At 34.3% G+C, this 18285-nt stretch overlaps 1 protein-coding gene across 1 annotated transcript in view; it reads right to left on the bottom strand.

The window, feature by feature from the left end:
• The window catches only part of AGBL4 (AGBL carboxypeptidase 4), a 1193307-nt gene that overhangs the window by 990393 nt on the left and 184629 nt on the right, over positions 1-18285 (bottom strand). Inside the window, 2 exon segments of the mRNA XM_049775185.1 lie at positions 4777-4845; positions 4848-4903. Coding sequence (XP_049631142.1) covers positions 4777-4845; positions 4848-4903 — 125 coding nt within the window.

Below are 18285 nucleotides of genomic sequence, written 5' to 3'. Positions count from 1 at the left end.
CCTGACTAGATTACATTCATTTTCACGGAAATTGGAGAGATGAAGAAAGATTAATAGGAAGAGACATTATAAAAACAGACTTCACAAGTCAAACCTAATAGTAAAACCATTCTTTTTCATGTAGGCAACCATGAAAACAAATATCCTGTGAGCTAAGGTATATTGTATCTATTTGGAAAATCTTTATGCCTTCTTCAGAAAGATTTCCATAACTATATAATATGATTACGGTTGATGAAAGCCCACAGAAAGATCCTGGCTCAGGCTCAGGAAACCAGATAAACATGTGTATAGATTTCTAATTGTAATGAAAGTAGGATAACACTGAATATGAAGATAGAACCCAGAGAATCAGCAAATATTGCTTCCTCCAATTAAAAAGAAAAACACAAAACTGTTATTATGCAGTCCCTTATAAAACATTTGTATCACTTGTTTATAAAATCTATAAAGAAGACAATTGTCTGTTTGATTTTTAATATGTAGTTATTTTTTTTTCTCTAGAAAAAAAATTTTTAGTCTATAGGCCAGTGGTGTTCAGGGCTTACTTCTGGTTCTGCACTCAGCACACTCTTGGTGTGCTTTAGGAACCCAACCTACCTTAGGGAAAGTTTGCAATACAACAATTTACCCTCTGCTATCTCTCTCGTCCCTGGATAAACATTTTAAAAAACAAAAGAACTATCTTTAAGCAAAGTAGAAAAGGAGGAAGAACATAAAATACTGAAATTCGGGCCCGAAGAGATAGCACAGAGGTGTTTGCCTTGCAAGCAGCCAATCCAGAACCAAAGGTGATTGGTTCGAATCCGGTGTCCCATATGGTCCCCTGTGCCAGCCAGGAGCTATTTCTGAGCAGACAGCCAGGAGTAACCCCTGAGCACTGCGCGGGTGTGGCCCAAAAACCAAAAAAAAAAAAAAAAAAAATACTGAAATTCATAAGAAACTTGTTCAAATACTATATTGGATCAAACTTAAGAAACAATTTTTCTCTCTAGTCACCTTACCACCAAACCATGTCTACTGACCACAGAGCTACACAATAAAATTATTCATAAAGACATACAGTAAAATAAAAACTGGGTTGGGGATTTAATATAGACAGAAAGTTAAAGAAATTCTAATTTCACAGTTTTCTGTTAGGATACCATTAAGCAAAAAATATAGAAATAAATGACTATTGTTTAAACAGTATTGTCTTCATTCTTAGTAATCAAAACATTCTGTATGCGGTGGAGAGAGTGAAGTTTGTGCATTATCTTTACATAGAGAAGAAAAATAATTTGTGAATTTTAAAATATTGGTACAGTGTTTTTATGAAAAAATTCACTCTTCCTCAGAAAAAAATTGATTATAACATCTCAGAATTACTGTTTTTCAGCAGTTGGATGTATATAAGATACCTATTTACTGACTTAAAACAAAAGCCCAGGGGCTGGAGCAGTGGCACAAGTGTTAAGGCATCTGCCTTGCCCGTGCTAGTCTAGGACGGACCATATGGTCTCCCAAGCCAGGTGCGATTTCTGAGCGCATATCCAGGAGTAACCTCTGAACGTCACTGTGGGGAGTGAGGGAGATTTGAGACATTGGTGATGGAAATGTTGCACTGGTTGAAGGGAGGTTTTCTTTACATGACTGAAACCCAACTACAATCATATTTGTAATCAAGGTGTTTAAATAAAAATATTAATAAAAAAGGAAGGAAGGAAGGAAGGAGGAGAGAGAGAGAGAGAGAAAGAAGAAGAAAGAAAGAAAGAAAGAAGAAAGAAGAAAGAAAGAAAGAAAGAAGAATGAAAGGAAAGAAAGAAAGAAAGAAAGAAAGAAAGAAAGAAAGAAAGAAAGAAAGAAAGGGAAGAAGAAAGAAAGAAAGAAAGAAGAAGAAAGAAGAAGGAAAGAAAGAAAGAAAGAGAGAAAACAAGGAAGGCAGGAAGGAAGGAGAAATAAAGGAAGAAAAACACACACAAAAGCTTAATAAAAGAGATGTTTTTCAGATTTGGAAGGCCAAAATTTGGTCTACTACAGATCTGACTAAAGTCTTGTGTTGTGAAGTATTTTCTCAAGACTCAGTAAAAAAGATTTAGGAAAAGGCACCTAGGGAATTATTGTCTTGGTGAAACAAAGAGGATCAAGTAAAATTGGGGGGGGGGGTGTTGGAGCTACACCTCGATGACACTCAGGGGTTATTCCTGGCTATGCGCTCAGAAATCACTCCTGGATTGGGGGATCATATGGGATGCCAAGAATCGAACACAGGTCTGTCCTGGGTCAGCCACCTGCAAGTCAAACACCCTACCACTGTGCTATTGCTCTGGACCCCAAGTAAATCCTTTTTTTAAAAGTATAAATTAGTGACAGTTGTTGGAGGGGAAGAATATTGTTACTATAACTACAACAAACTGAAAAAGTAACTGTCATGGTAAAAGTAAGTAAAACTAAGAAGCAAAAGAATTAAAGTTTGTCCTAAAATGCCTATCATTGGTGTTTAATTTTCTTTCTTGCACTTAAATTCTGAGATAAAACATAGTTAGCTACCAATGTTCAGCGAAACTTCCATTATATTTAACCTATATAATTTTATATATTTATTATTTATTTTTTATATATTTAATTATATATATTTATTATTCATATAATTTCCATTATATTTAACCTATATAATCCTTCCAGTTAGCTTCTAAGTTTCAGTATACATTACATATATCAAACTTTTTGTCTATGATGTAAGAATTAAGAAAATTTATAGGGGCTGGAGTGGTAGCACAGTGGTAGGGGGTTTGCCTTGCAAACCCAGGATGGACACAGGTTTGACTCCTGGCATCCCACATGGTCCCCAATCCAGGAGTGATTTATTAGTGCAAATCCAGGAGTAACCCCTGAGCGCCACCGTATGTGGTCCCCCCCCCGAAAAAAAAGATTTATAATAATGTGACAGTACCCCTGAGGCCCTCCTGCTAAAGTTTATTTTCCAAGAACAGCCAGTGTGTCAAGAAAGACCAGAGTTTTTTTGTTTGTTTGTTTGTTTGTTTGTTTGTTTTTCGGCCATACCCTGTGATGCTCAGGGGTTACTACTGGGTATGTGCTCAAAAATTGCTCCTGGGTTGGGGGACCAAATGGGACGATGGGGGATTGAATCACGGTCCTTCCTAGGCTAGCACATGCAAGGCAGATGCCTAAGGCTAGCGCCACTGCTCTGGCCCCAAGACCGGAGTTCTTAATTTTAGAAACAGACCACTATCTGAAATATGAATCCCGTTATGATTGAGAAAATGGAGAGGAATAAGAAACCAGGTAAAAGAAGGCAATATTGACTAAGAAAGGGAAAGCTATACAAATTCCTCACTTCTCACCAAATATCTTAGAAAAAGATGATCCTGAAGAAAGAGGCAGATATTAGGTTACATTTTTATTTCCTTAAAAATCATATCAATATGTGTAAATATAAATGTTTACAAATGTCCCATGAACTATAGTTTCAATAAACAAAAATCCTTATTTCTAACATTTTTATTTTTAATGTTTTGTGGAATATATTTTATTCTCAATTTTTATCTATTATCTATTTATCAATATTCTTTATTAAACAGATTTGAATAGAATCATAAAAATACATTATCATAAAAACAGATCATAAAATACACTATTACACTATTAACAGAATCATAAAACATGACACATAAATCATGATTAAAGACAGATTATTAGGATGAAATAAAAATAGCAGAAAAGCATGAGCAAAAAGTTTTCCAGAATTTTATTAAAGGCTGTAACATGGCTGCAAATTTCCCAGAAGCCGGATCAAAAGTAAAAACATGATGATTTACTGGAATCATATTGCTTTTAAGATAAATAAACACTTTGTTGTACAGAAGAAATACCTTTACCAAAACTATAGTATATATGAAATGTCTTTCAGTCCTTAAATATAAACAAATAAAATTTAAAATATACAGAAAGAGGTCTTTATAATAAATATAATAGTAAATATCTTTCTATTGAAAGTATCCCTCTGAATGTGTCCCTCTAATCAGCACAGTTCATCATGCAGAATTTTAATCAGAAAAGATAATATATTTTCATTAATAGACATCAGACAATGAATGAATCAGAAAATTTTACATATTTTCTATACTTCTTGAAATTAACTATCTTATTCTGTAGATATACCAGAATATATTTCTTATTTGTCCACTATTTTAATATTCCTAAAATTTTTTATTTTGTTTTTTCGGCCGCACCCAGTGACGCTCAGGGGTCACTGAGGGCTATGCACTCAGAAATTGTTCCTGGCTTAAGGAACCTTATGGGACATCAGGGGATCGAACCACAGTCCATCCTAGCGCATGCAAGGCGATAGCAAGGCTTGCACGACTGCTCCAGCCCCAATATTCCTAAAATTTTAAAAAGTTTACTCTTCTCATCAGTGACATAAAGGGTAGTGTACAATCTATGACTGAAACCTAACAATGAACAATTTTGTAACCACAGTGCTTAAAATTGACACTTCTGACTTCAGAACCCTGAAATATGACCTAGGAAGCAAGAAATTTGTTAACAAATGTTTCACCACATTAAGACAATTGTGATGTCAGAATCATGACTCATGATTGCACTGGTTCGAAAAATATATCCATACTGAATTCAACATCATGAATTATAATGTCACAGTTGTGGGCTAAATAAAGCAATTAATTTACAAATTAATGAATATATTAATTAATAAATATATAAAAGTATAGTCTTCTAATAAAAAGCATATTGAAAATATACAGCTTCCTTTACCTGTGATTCTTTCACATTTTCAACAGTAAAGTTGAACCAAACTCGAAAGCGTGGATTACAGGTATCCGGCCCGATATGAATAGATCATACTCAAACTCAGAGACCTGGTCCACTCGTCCAAGGTTACCTGTAAATAAAAATTAAGAGACCTGGGTTTTAATAGAAGTTCATGTAGCTCAAGAAATACATTTACATGCTATATGAGCAATTATAGTGACAACTAATAACCTTCAGTAATTTGTTGGTTTAGCATTTACAATCTACAAGGCTTCCAACTCTGAAGGCAACACAGGATCAAAGTGACTTTCAGATAGTCAAAAAATGTGGTGTGAACAGTCTACACGGTCTCATGATCTGACAGATATATAAATGTGCTTTTTTGTTTGTCTGTCTGTTTTGGAGGCACACCTGGTGACACTCAGGAGTTCCTCCTGGCTATGCACTCAGAAATCGCTTTTGGCTTGGGGGATCATATGGGACGCTGGGGGATCAAACCATGGTCTGTCCTAGGTCAGTCATGTGCAAGGCAAAGGCCTATCTCTGTGTCATCGCTCCGGTCCCAATACAAGTGTTTTAACAAATTTGGTTACTATATGCATGCAGTAAGACATAATAAAATATAATCAGCATTATTCAGGGTGATAATATTTTATGTGAATTCCATTAAGCTTTATGATATATAAACTAGGGATATATTTTAAGTACTTGACCTATATTGTTATACAACAGGGATATGAAGTTGAATTGTATTTGGTATATTTACAAAGTTCTATAAGAACAGAATAAATAATTGCCATGCATACATAAACTTTTAGGGGAGCTCAGCCCACCAGATGTATCCTCAGATTTTCCTGGTGGGGAGAACTGAAATAACCCTCACGGGGTTCCTCAAGAGGCCCACTGTGGACGCATTTTTCCCTGCATGGATGGTTGAGAAATTTCCGAAGAAATGCTTGGTATTACATTTTCTTCGGTCATTATTTGGCTATCTCTCCTTTGTAAATCTCAGGAAAAATTGTGGCCTCTATCAAATAATTTGGCTCAAAAATCCCAGCACCAAAGATTACTAAGAGAACCCCTTTTTTTCTGGATAATATTTAGAACCTATAAGACAATGTTTTTTCTCTATTTCAAATATGTCCTTGTAGCTGCAGTTTCTGGTAATCAAGGGCAAAGCCAGAGAGCAGACCCCTGGGCTATTGACTCTCCTTAGAAAAAGGGAACTACACCTAACCACAATTTAGGGGATTTGGCTCGTCCTTTACTTGACCTCTAAAACAATAGAGTCCAGCTCAGGGAAGACCAAGTTCCTAGATATTTCCTACTTCCTCTAATCCTGATTTTGCATTTGAAGTAAGATTGCAGAGTTGCCTTGAGTTGTAACCTTCTCCATATTTAAAATTTTTATTAAATTAAATGTAACTTAGAATTTTTACAGCCACACCCATAGCTTAGGTATTGTTACTGTTGGACTTTGCTTTGTGATTATAATCATTCTTCACCTATGGCTAATTGTACCCCTATAAATCTCCCTGCTCAAAAAATTAAACTTGTTGCACTCCTGCCAGAAAACGTGTTGACCCAACATTCTCTGTGTGTGGTTTTATTATTTCATTTTTCATATTTTGCTGTCCGTGCAACCCACTCTCCCTAAAGTGAATTCACTGAAATCTCACTGATGGCTGTAGGACAGAAGCCGCCTACAGCAAATAATAGGTGAAATTTAAAGCAAAAACATGGAAATAGCTTTTATGAATAAAATGATATATTAAAAACAATCATGAAATTAATATTTTTCTACCAACAAAACAATTATCAAATATGTATAAACAAGTGTGACTTCTTTCATTTCCTCTTCTTATCACTATTCTAAGGAGCAGTGAATTGCCCAATTTGTTAACAAAAAAAATAAAACTCATAACAAAAAAGTCTAATGAATTACCATGCTATAATAATCATGTTAAACAAAAGTAATGATAGCTACACACAGCAACAAAAAATTATCAAAAAGTTAATACTAAAGTTAGTAGAATTGAAACATACTATAACACCATGCTTTAAAATAAACTCTAATGTACCTTTCTGATTACTCAGAAACAAACATAGAGGCCCCAACATTTTAAACTACTCCTTTTATTAGTCCTAATAATATGACTTCATTTTATTGATCATCATTTATGTTATAATTAATATATAAAATAATAGTCTGGATATTAGCAAATCTTTTTTCCAACAACAAAAGATTTACTGAGAAGCAATGAATAAATTATTTAGTCTCTTGGACTCTCAAATGCAAATCAAAAATATTATATCATCTAACCACCAAGGTTACCTATGGCATTAATATTCTGGTTGCTTGTTTCTGTAACTAAGTAGTAATCCCAAGAATATAAGGCAATTTGACCTCCCAAAATTAAATCATTTACCCTCAGATTTTTATGTACTCCCAACAAAATTTAGCCTGAGAAGTCAGGCTTATTCATTCTTTCAGAACTAAGAAAAAAATCAGTCACTCCAAGTAGTTAAAAAAGTGAAAGATAGAGGCCTGAGGCAGTGGCGCAAGCGACAGGGCATTTGCCTTGTATGCAGCTGACCTAGGACAGACCGCAGTTAATCCCTAGCATCTAAAAAGGTCCCCCAAGCCAGGAGCAATTTCTGAGCACATAGCCAGGAGTAATCCCTGAGTGTCACCTGGTGTGACCCAAAAAGAAAAAAAAAGTGTAAGACAGGAATATACAAACATGAACTACAGCTTGTTATCTTAAATATTCTAGTTTCAATTGTGCTTAGATTACAAGATGACTACTTAGTTAACTAGGAGGTCCTTTCAACTATACCATCCAAAATTATTTTCTAAGCTATATCTTGTAAAATGTAGAATAATTATAGTATAGTACTAAAGTGAGAATCAAAAAAGTAAACTTTCAAAATGACCTTCAAAATGCATAAACCCTTTCTGGCCTCTGTTTTCTTAATAATAAAGGATAAAATTAATGAAAATGTGTGAATATTTATCTCTAAGATAATGGTCTAACAAAATAATTCTGAATTTTAATATTAAATATATTTAAAAGTTTATATTTTTAACATTTCTATATTTCATATACTATCTTTATGGCACACCCAGTGGTACTGAGGGGTAGCTTCTGGCTTGGCACTGAGAAATAGCTTCTGGCAGGATTTGGGGGAATCATATGGGTTGTTGAGGGTAGAACTCAGGTTGACCTCATGCAAAGCAAACACCCTATCCATTGTGCTAACACTCCAGTCCCGCTATATACTATCTAAATGCTAGCTATACTAATATATTTTATACAACAAACATAGTAGACAAGAACCACTATGATTATCATTTTACATGTAAGAAATTAAATAATGTAAATATCAAATAATATTATCTGGGGTCTGGAGAAATAGTACAACAGATAAGACATTTGCCTTGCATGAAGCAATCCTGATTCAATCCCCAAAAACATACATGGTCTCCTAAACTATATATATATATATATATATAAAATCCTCCCAAATCCACAAGCCAAAGTATTTCTTGAACATTTTCCCCTTGATTTTCTGAAGTGCATTAATATTAATTTTTAAGACCCTAACTTTCACATTTAAATTTTTCTATAAAGTATATTAAAAATTCTTTAACTTTCTTCTCTTTTGTCCCTTCCTCTGCTTTATATGCTAAAGATGTATTTTTGTTTTGTAGAATAGTATGTTATGTAGTTTATATTTAATTATATATATTTCAGCTACATATATATGTGTATGTTCTATATAAATTTCCATGTTATGATGGATTTAATTACTCCTATGTATTATTTTCTTATGTGGAAATTTAGTTCAAGATATGTCACTGTAATCAAAGAACATAATTTGCATCACATAGTAATATAAAGTATGAATATAAATTCCTCTGAACTTTATTAAGATTTGATTTATAGATCAGAAAATACTCAATTTTGGTAAATGCACTGTATTTCTAGAAATAAGAAAAATTCCATAATTAAAACTAGGTATCGTTTAAATTGACATTCTTAGAATTCATAGTAAGGCTTTAATAATATAAAGGGTGTCAAATAACTTTGAAAATATAGATTTCTAGACAAGTTGTGAATTATTATTAGATACTATATGCAGCAGCACTTTTAAGGCATGCAATGATTTATTAAAATTCATTTATAATATTATAGGCTTAAAATTAAAAAATGGTCTTAATTCCTTTGAATGTTGAAGTATGCATTAGTGTTTTAATTTTATTGTGAACTTTTAGAAAGCAAGAGACATTTTGCAGTCTTAAGAATACCAATTGTAGGGCTGGAGTGGTACTATAACTGGTAAGACATTTGCCCTCAATTCAGCTAATCTTGGTTTGATACCAGGCATTGATTATGGTTCCTAAACACTGCTAGGAGTGATCCCCAGGCAAAGATATGTGTGGCCTCCCAAAAATGAACAAGAAGATTAATAATTGTATTAATAATTATTAGTAATAATATGCCTCAATTTATATTATTTTATTTTCTTCCAACTAAATCATTAGGAAAATTGTTTAATATTCAGTTTAATATTTAGCACTGTATTCTTTAAATTCTTATCCCAACTCTGACTTAAATTTTATTTGTTACATAACTTTTGGATAAATATTTATTGTTTTGTTTTGAAAGTCAGCTATGTTCACCACTTTACCATCAATGCACACTGTTTTGCTTTAATATTATAGATAATTATATTTTTATAGATAATTATAGATATCAAGAACTAAAGGAGATACAAAAGAGATATATGGTAGGTAAAGCTCTCACCCTACATGCACTCAACCTGGTTTTGATCCCCAGCACTGCATATGGTCCCCTGCATACCAGTAGAAATAATCCCTAAACACAAAGGTACAAGCCAATTGTGGCCCAAATGAATTCCTCCCTTCTTGTAAGAAAGCAGTGCAGGTAAAAAATCATTACAGATTATTTTATACATTAAACAAGAGAAACAACACATAGTAAGCTATTTATGCAATTATTTTAAAAATAGATTAATTATACAATACCTTATAATACAAGCTATTAAAATAATCTGGGAAACAATATAAAATATGAATTATTCAATTACTATTAATCATTTTTTTAATTTTTAACTTTCTCATAAAGAAAACTACAGCCTCAGAAGGTTTTACCTCTGACACCTTAGAAACTTACAAGATGGTAATTCTGAAACAAATACATCCAAAAGAAAAAGAAAATAGTTTCTAGTTTATTTTTAGTAGCCAATATAACATTGATATCAAACATTATAAAATATTACAATAAATTTAAGATAACAGGTCATGAAAAGTTGTATTCATTACAAAATGAAGTCATCATTCAAAATAATCTCATAAATAAAATAAACAAATTATGTGAGCATCTCCATAAAAGCAGAAAAACTGGATCAAAGAAATAGTAAAACAAGTAAAGTGTTTGCTTTGCAAGCAGAAAGCATGGTTAAATCCCCAGAACCCCAGATTGTCTCCTGAAACCCAAGAGGAGTGATCCCTGTGTACAAAGACATGAGTAATCCCAGAGCATATCAGGTGCAAAATAAAAAAGGCAGAACAAGGGGCCGGAGAGGATAGCATAGCAGTAAGGCATTTGCCTTAGACTCAGAAGGATGGTGGTTCAAAACCCAGCATCTATATGGTCCCCCGAGCCTGTCAGGAGCGATTTCTGAGGATAGAGCCAGGAGTAACCCCTGAGCGCTGCCGGGTGTGACCCAAAAACCAAAAAACCAAAAACAAACAAACAAAAAAAAAACGGCAGAATAACTATGTAATAAAGTTGGAGTTGTTAGGAGACTAACCCTGCTGTAACATTATAACTAGAAAAATATATAAAGCAACTGTTTTCTATACTAAGAAACTAAGTAGAGGGGCAGAGAAATAGCATGGAGGTAAGGCATTTGCCTTGCATGAGAAGGATGGTGGTTCGAATCCCGTCATCCCATAAGGTCCCCTGAGCCTGCCAGGAGCGATTTCTGAGCGTACAGCCAGGAGTAACCCCTGAGTGCTGCCAGGTGTGACCCCAAAACAAAAACAAAACAAAACAAAAAGGAAAGGAAAGAAACTAAGAATAGCACAGCAAACTAAGAGAAGAAACACAAGATGAGTTCCCACACTAGTACGCCTTCTAAACCAGGAAAATAATTCATAACACTAGCAGAAAATAAATGCCCAACTAAAGAGATCATGTGACCTGTTCATACAGAGATCAAATTTGAAACTTTTGAGGCAGCTCAGATCTGTGGAGTAGATAATCATGAAGTTGGTATATTGGGGGTAACAAAAAGATTGATTTGTTTAGTGAAAATCTATGGTGAATTCTATAGGTCAAAACTCCATCAATCGGACAGAAATAAATACAATATTGAAAGGAAAACAGATGTACTAAAAAAAAAAAAAACAATGTTGAATTGAAAAGTACAGAAATTACAATAAAATTAGAGAAGAATAATTTAACAGGTTAGCCAAAACACTCATCTAAGATATATTGGATATAAATTGGCAATAATAATCATATCCAGGAAAATATTTTTTCAAGACTTTTCCTATTAAAGTTAAAAATTCCTACACAAAATCTTTATAGAGTACAAAGATTTATGTACAAATTTATGTATAAATTTATGTACACTGGAAATACCTAATGTTTTAAGGGATATGTCACAATAAAATGCAAAACTATCCATATAGAAGTTTAAGATTATTAGTCTTGACATGATAGTATATGAACTGACTTCTACAATAGATATCAAAATACTACTTCAGATATCAGAATTAGTTTACTAATTTGTTTGAGGTCCAGAGATATGGTAAAATAGATAAGGTGTGTGCTTTGCATGCAACCAACCTGATTCAATCCCTTCCACTCTATATGATCTCCTGCACCCCATCAGGAGTAATCCTTGAGTGCAGAGCTAGGAGTAATGCCTGAGAATTACCAAGTGTGATTCCCAATTCAAAAGTAAACAAAACAAACAAAAAAGTACCACACAATGTGCATACAAATGTTACTAAGTTATCAAATCTACTATATCAAAAAGTAAATTTAAATATTTCAAGATGTGGAGGGAAACAACGCAAAGACATACTGAGATAAATAAGACATACTGTTTTTTTAATTTTTGTTTCTTTAGCTATACCTATATAAGCCAAGCTCAAAACAAAACAATAAACAACAAAATCCTACAACTAAAAAGCATAGAGCACTAAATTAAAATTTAACTAGATGGATTACTATCCAATTAGAGATGATTATGGCAACAATAATTACCTTGAAAATTGACCAATAAATTTATTACATGATAACAAGAGAGAAAAATGTTTGAAAAAAATGAACAACACCTCCAGAAATGTATAGAAAAAGAAGATATCTTAGAAAGGTAGCTTCTCTGTAAAGGTGGGGAGGTGTCTGGTCCCTGCTGTATGGAGTTTTGACCTGCTCCACATCACTCATCATCAGGGAGATGCAAATCAAAACAACCATGAGGTACCATCTCACGCCACAGAGATTGGCACACATCACAAAGAATGAGAACAAACAGTGTTGGGGGGGATGTGGAGAGAAAGGAATTCTTATTCACTGCTGGTGGGAATGCCATCTAGTACAATCTTTATGGAGATTCCTCCAAAAACTGAAAATCGAGCTCCCATATGATACAACTATACCACTCCTAGGGGTATACCTTAGGGAAAACAAAAATACAATTCAAAAATCCCTTCCTCACACCTATATTCATTGCAGTGCTATTTACAATAGCCAGACTCTGGAAACAACCAAGATGCCCTTCAACAGAGGAATGGCTAAAGAAACTGTGGTACATGTACACAATGGAATATTATGCAGCTGTCAAGAGAGATGAAGTCATGAAATTTTCCTATACATTGATATACATGGAATGCATTATGCTGAGTGAAATAAGCCAGAGGGAGAGAAAGAGATACAGAATAGCCTCACTCATCTATGGGTTTTAAGAAAAATAAAAGACATTTTTGCAACAATTCTCAGAGACAAAAGAGAGGAGGGCTGAAGGTCCAGCTCATGACATCAAGCTCACCACAAAGAATGATGAGTGCAGATAGAGAAATAACTACATTGAGAACTATCCTAACAATGTGAATGAATGAGGGAATTAGAAAACCTGTCTAGAATACAGGCAGGGGTGGGGTGGGGGTAAGGGAGATTTGGGACATTGGTGATGGGAATGGTGAAGGAGGGTGTTCTTTATATGACTGAAACTCAACTATAATCATATTTGTAATCAAGGTGTTTAAATAAAGATATTAATAAAAAATAAAAATATTAAACAGCATCTAAGTAGGCCAATTACTATTTAATAAATAAAATAATAATCAAAAGTCTTCCCTAAAGTAAAATCCCAGGCCAGGTGGTTTTACTAGTGAGTCCTTTCAAACCTTTAAAGATGACCTAGTCACAATCCTTGAAAGGCTCTTTCAGAAAGTTTCACATAGACATCCTTCCACCTTCTGAGGCAAACATTATCATGATACAAAAGTAGAAAGAGACATCACGAAAGGGAAACTGCCAAGACCTGTGATGAACATAGATGCAATGATCTTCAACAAAATATTAGCATACCAAATTAAACAATACAGCAAATATATTATACACCATGATCAAATGTAATTAAGCTGAGAAATACATTTAATAAACACAAGCCAATGAAGAATACATAAGAAAAAGTAAAAATCATATATGATTAACGGATGTACATAAAGCATTGAACAAGACCCACTCATGATTTCTGAAATATCCAAAAAGTAGTTAAAGTTAAAAATATAGTAAAGCCAGATAGCGTAAACCCACAACCAATATAATAAATGATGGAAAAATCTAAGCCTTCCCTCTGAGATCAAGCACAAGAGATGTTGCCTATTCTCATCACTACATCTAAGTGTAATATTGGTAGTCCTTGCCAATTAGGCAAGGGGATATTAAAATATCCAGATTAGAAAAGAAGTTAAACTCTTGCTATTTGCAGTAGATATGATATTATCCTCAGAAAATCTAAAGATCAATAAAATTTCTAGACATAATGTACTTGCAAAAATAAAGTAGTAGACCACAGGGCTTTTCTGTATGAAAATGATGAAATAGAATAAAAATAAATTAAAAAGATGATCCCATTCACAACCGTGCCCCACAGAATCAAGTACTTGGTAATTAGCTTAATTAAGGGCAAAGACTTACACAAGTAAAACCATAAACAACTACTGAAGAATAAATTAGGACATGAGGAAATAGAATCACATTTCCTCTTTCTGAACTAGAAGGATCAATGACAATCTTGACCAATGCATTATTCAGATTCAATGTGCTTCCTTTATAAATATCTATGACAATTTTTGTTTGTTTGTTTGGGTTTTGGGGGTTGCACCCAGCAGCGCTCAGGGGTTACTCCTGACTCTACACTCAGAAATCACTCCTGGCAAGCTCGGGGACATTATGGGATGCTGGGATTCGAACCACTGTCCTTCTGCATGCAAGACAAATGACCTGACTCCATGCTATTTCTCCTTCCCCAACCTATGACAATTTTTAAAGGACAGATGCTATTAAAAAGTATAGGGAATAATAATGCTCCCAGAATAATCAAATAACCCTAGAGAAAGAAGATCTAAGGCCTCTTTTTACCTAACTTCAAATTATACTGGAACAAGGAAAGAATTTCAGACCAGAATTGAGAGTTCAGAGAGAGATTTTCAGGTCTATGAACAGTTAATCTTCAATAGAGGAATAAAAAATATATAATGGAGTAAGGAAAGCCTTGAGAACATAAGGTGTTGGTGAAACTGGTCAGTCACACGCAAAGAAAGTAAATTATTTCTACACTCTAACACCAAGCAAAAGTCAAATAAAAGAGGAATAAAGAACTAGATCCTAGCTATGAATTCATAAATTATACTGAGAAAATCCAGAGATTATACTGAGGAAAACATAGTTTATTTTGTTAGAGTGAACCTTGAGGTATCTTTTTTTTTTTTTGGTTTTTGAGTCATAATTGGCGATGCTCAGGGGTTACACCTGGCTCTGCATTCAGAAATCACTCTTGGCAGGCAGAGGGACAATGTGGGATGCCGGGATTTGAACCAACATTAATACTGGGTCAGTTACGTGCAAAGTTTCTATATAATATTTTGGGTAACATTATCATTTTGACAAACTTCCAATTCATGGAATATTGAGTATTCATATCTTGATGTCCCCATCTATTTCTTTCATAAGTTACATGATTTTCAAAGTATAGGTATTTATCACTTTTGTTAAATCAATACCTAGTTATTTGAAGTTATTTTAAATGAAAAAAATTCCTCTAGTACATAATTTGTGTAAGAATGTAATTGATTTTTCTATTTTGATTTTTAGCCTGATTATTTGGTGTAGTGATTTATTAGTTATAAGAGCTATCTGCTTTGGTATATCAGTCATATTGAATTCATTGAAGTTATTAGGAAGAATTCCCCTTTATTTAGTATTTTGTAAGAGTTTGCATCCTTGTAGGTAGAAAGTCTTTGAAGGTTTCATAGAGTCCACCAACGAACCCATTTAGGCCATGTTTTTCTATCTTGGAAAGGTTTTTCATTAATGTTCAATTTTATACTTGTGTTTAATTTGTTTAGATTTTCTACTTATTTCATTCAATTAAGAGAGGTTATGATTCTAAGAATAAGTGCACTTTTTGTATTCTTCAACTTAATACAATAGAATTATTCAGATCTATTTGTATTCTAAACTACTTTTCTGAGAGATTAATCAATTAGTATTTTTTGGGTCATCAGAGATATCATCTTCATTCTCTATGAATGTTGTTTGTCTCCGAGGTTTCCCCATTGTTACACTTGTAGTGTGATTTTTTTCTATGCGTTATGGTGGGGTTCATTAGTTAGAGACATCATGCAACCACGAAGTGAAGCGGAGTGGCCAAGCTATGCTGGAGCCTCTGGAAGACAGCTATCACTGAGTCTTTTTTGGCCTTCTTTCTACTGGAGCCTCTGGAAGACAGCTGTCACTGGGTCTTTCTTGGCCTTTTTAGCAGAGGTACAGGAGACAGGATAGAAGAGGGATAAGGGAAAGTGACAGATTACTTCAGTTTTCACTAGAAGACTTTTTGGTAGAGTCTTTAATTTTTAGGGTATAGTATCATGTCATCTGCAAATAGTGAGAGCTTGACTTCTTTCCTACCTGGATTCCCTTGATATCTTTTTCTTGCCTAAGCTACAGCAAGAACTTCCAGTACTAAGTTGAATACGAGTTTTGAGAGAGGACAGCCTTGTCTTGTACCAGAATTTAGAGGGAAGGCTTTTAGTTTTTCTCCATTGAGGATAAATTTTGCTATTGGCTTGTAGTAGATGGCCTTGACTAGATTGAGAAAGGCACCTTTCATTCCCATCGTGCTGAGAGTTTTTATCAAGAATGGGTGTTGGACCTTATCAAATGCTTTCTCTGCATCTATTTATATTATCATGTAATTTTTCTTGTTGTAATTTTTACTGTTCTTGATGTTGTGTATTATGTTGATAGATTTATGGATGATAAACCATCCTTGCATTCCTGGGATGAAACCTACTTGTTTGTAGTAAATGATCTTGATGAGACATTGGATCCTGTTTGCCAGGATTTTGTCGAGGATCTTTGCATCTGTGTTCATCAGGGTTATTGTTCTGAAATTTTCTTTTTTGGCAGCATCTCTGTCTGGTTTTGGTGTCAAGGTGATGTTGGCTTCATAAAAGCAATTTGGAAGTGTTTCTGTTTTGTTTGTTTGTTTTTTTTTCAATTTCATGAAAGAGCCTGGCCAGGATTGGGAGCAGTTCCTCTTGAAAGGTTTCAAAGAATTCAGTAGTGAATCCATCTGGGCCTGGGCTTTTTATTTGGGGGCAGACATTTAACCATTTTAATTTCCTCAATAGTGGTGGGGGTGTTTAAATATGCTACATCCTCCTTATTCAACTGATGAAGGTTATAAGAGTCCGAGAATTTATCTATTTCGTCCAGGTTCTCATGTTTAGTGAGAATTTCTCAAAGTGGTCTCTGATTACCCTTTGAATATCTGCAATATCTGTAGTGATCTCCCTCTTTTCATTTCAATATGGGTTATCAAGTTTCTCTTTCTTTGTGATTTTTGCCAATGGTCTATCAATCTTGTTTATTTTTTTTCAAAGAACCAACTTCTGCTTTTGTTGATCTTTCAGATAGTTTTTTGGGTATCCACTTAATTTATTTCTGCTCTAAGCTTTGTTATTTCCTTCTGTCTCCCTATTTTTGGTTCCTTTTGTTGATCATGTTCTAATTTTATAAGCTGCGTTGTTAAGCTATTCAGGTATGCCCCTTCTTCCTTCCTGATGTGTGCTTACAAAGCTATAAGTTTTCCTCCCTTTGCTATGTCCCATAGATTCTGATAGGTTGTGTCTTCATTGTCATTTGATTCCAGGAAAGTTTTGATTTTCTGTTTGATTTCAACTCGGACCCACTGGTTGTTCAGTAGCAGGCTGTTTAATTTTCAGTTAAAGTTTTTCTTCTGTGTCCATCTGTAGTTCATGTCTAATTCAGAGCCTTGTGGTCAGCAAAGGTAGCCTGCAAAATTTCTATCCTCTTGATTTTATGGAGGTATGTTTTATGTGCCAGCATGTGGTCTATCCTGGAGAATGACCCATGTACATTGGAGAAGAATGTGTATCCAGGTTTTGGGGGGTGGAGTGTCCTATATATATCTACTAGTCCTCTTTCTTCCATTTCTCTTTTCAGATCTAGTATATTTTTTTGTGTTTCAGTCTGGTTGACCTATCAAGTGTTGACAGGGCTGTGTTGAGGTCTCCCACAATTATTTTGTTATTATTGATGGCGTCTTTCAGATTTGTCAATAATTGTGTTAGATAATTTGCTGGTCTCTCATTGGGTGCATTATGTTTAGTAGTCTGATTTCTTCCCATTGTACATGTCCTTTGATTAGTACAAAGTGTCCATCTTTGTCCCTTACAACTTTTTTGAGTATAAAGTTGGTGTCATCAGATGTCACCCAGCTCTTTTAAGGGTGTTGTTTGCTTGGATGATTTTCCTCCAGCCTTTGATTTTGAATTTATGTTTGTTCTGACTATTCAGGCATGTGTTTTGTATTCAGCAGAAAGTTGGATTCATCTTTTTGATTCATTTTGCCACTCTGTGACTATAACTGGTGCATTTAGTCCATTGACATTAAGGGAGATGACTGTCATGGGATTTAATGTCATCTTTGTGTACAACATCTTTGTTGTCTGTCTTGTGTTAAAATAGATTTTTTTCTGCGTGTTTTAGTGGGGTTCATTAGTCAGAAAGAGCACATGGCTGTGAAGTGAAGCAGAATCCCTTCAGTCTCTCCCAGTTGCTAATCTCACAGCAAGGGCAGACCCCTCCCACATGACTTCACAGACAAAGGAGTTAGCTTTCTGCCAGGCACCTCTGGTAGCCAGTTTTCACTCAGTCT

Source organism: Suncus etruscus, chromosome 6, assembly GCF_024139225.1.
Source record: "Suncus etruscus isolate mSunEtr1 chromosome 6, mSunEtr1.pri.cur, whole genome shotgun sequence".
Lineage (NCBI taxonomy): Eukaryota > Metazoa > Chordata > Mammalia > Eulipotyphla > Soricidae > Suncus > Suncus etruscus.
Note: the sequence above shows the minus strand (reverse complement) of the source record. Positions and strands in the feature narration are given on the sequence as shown.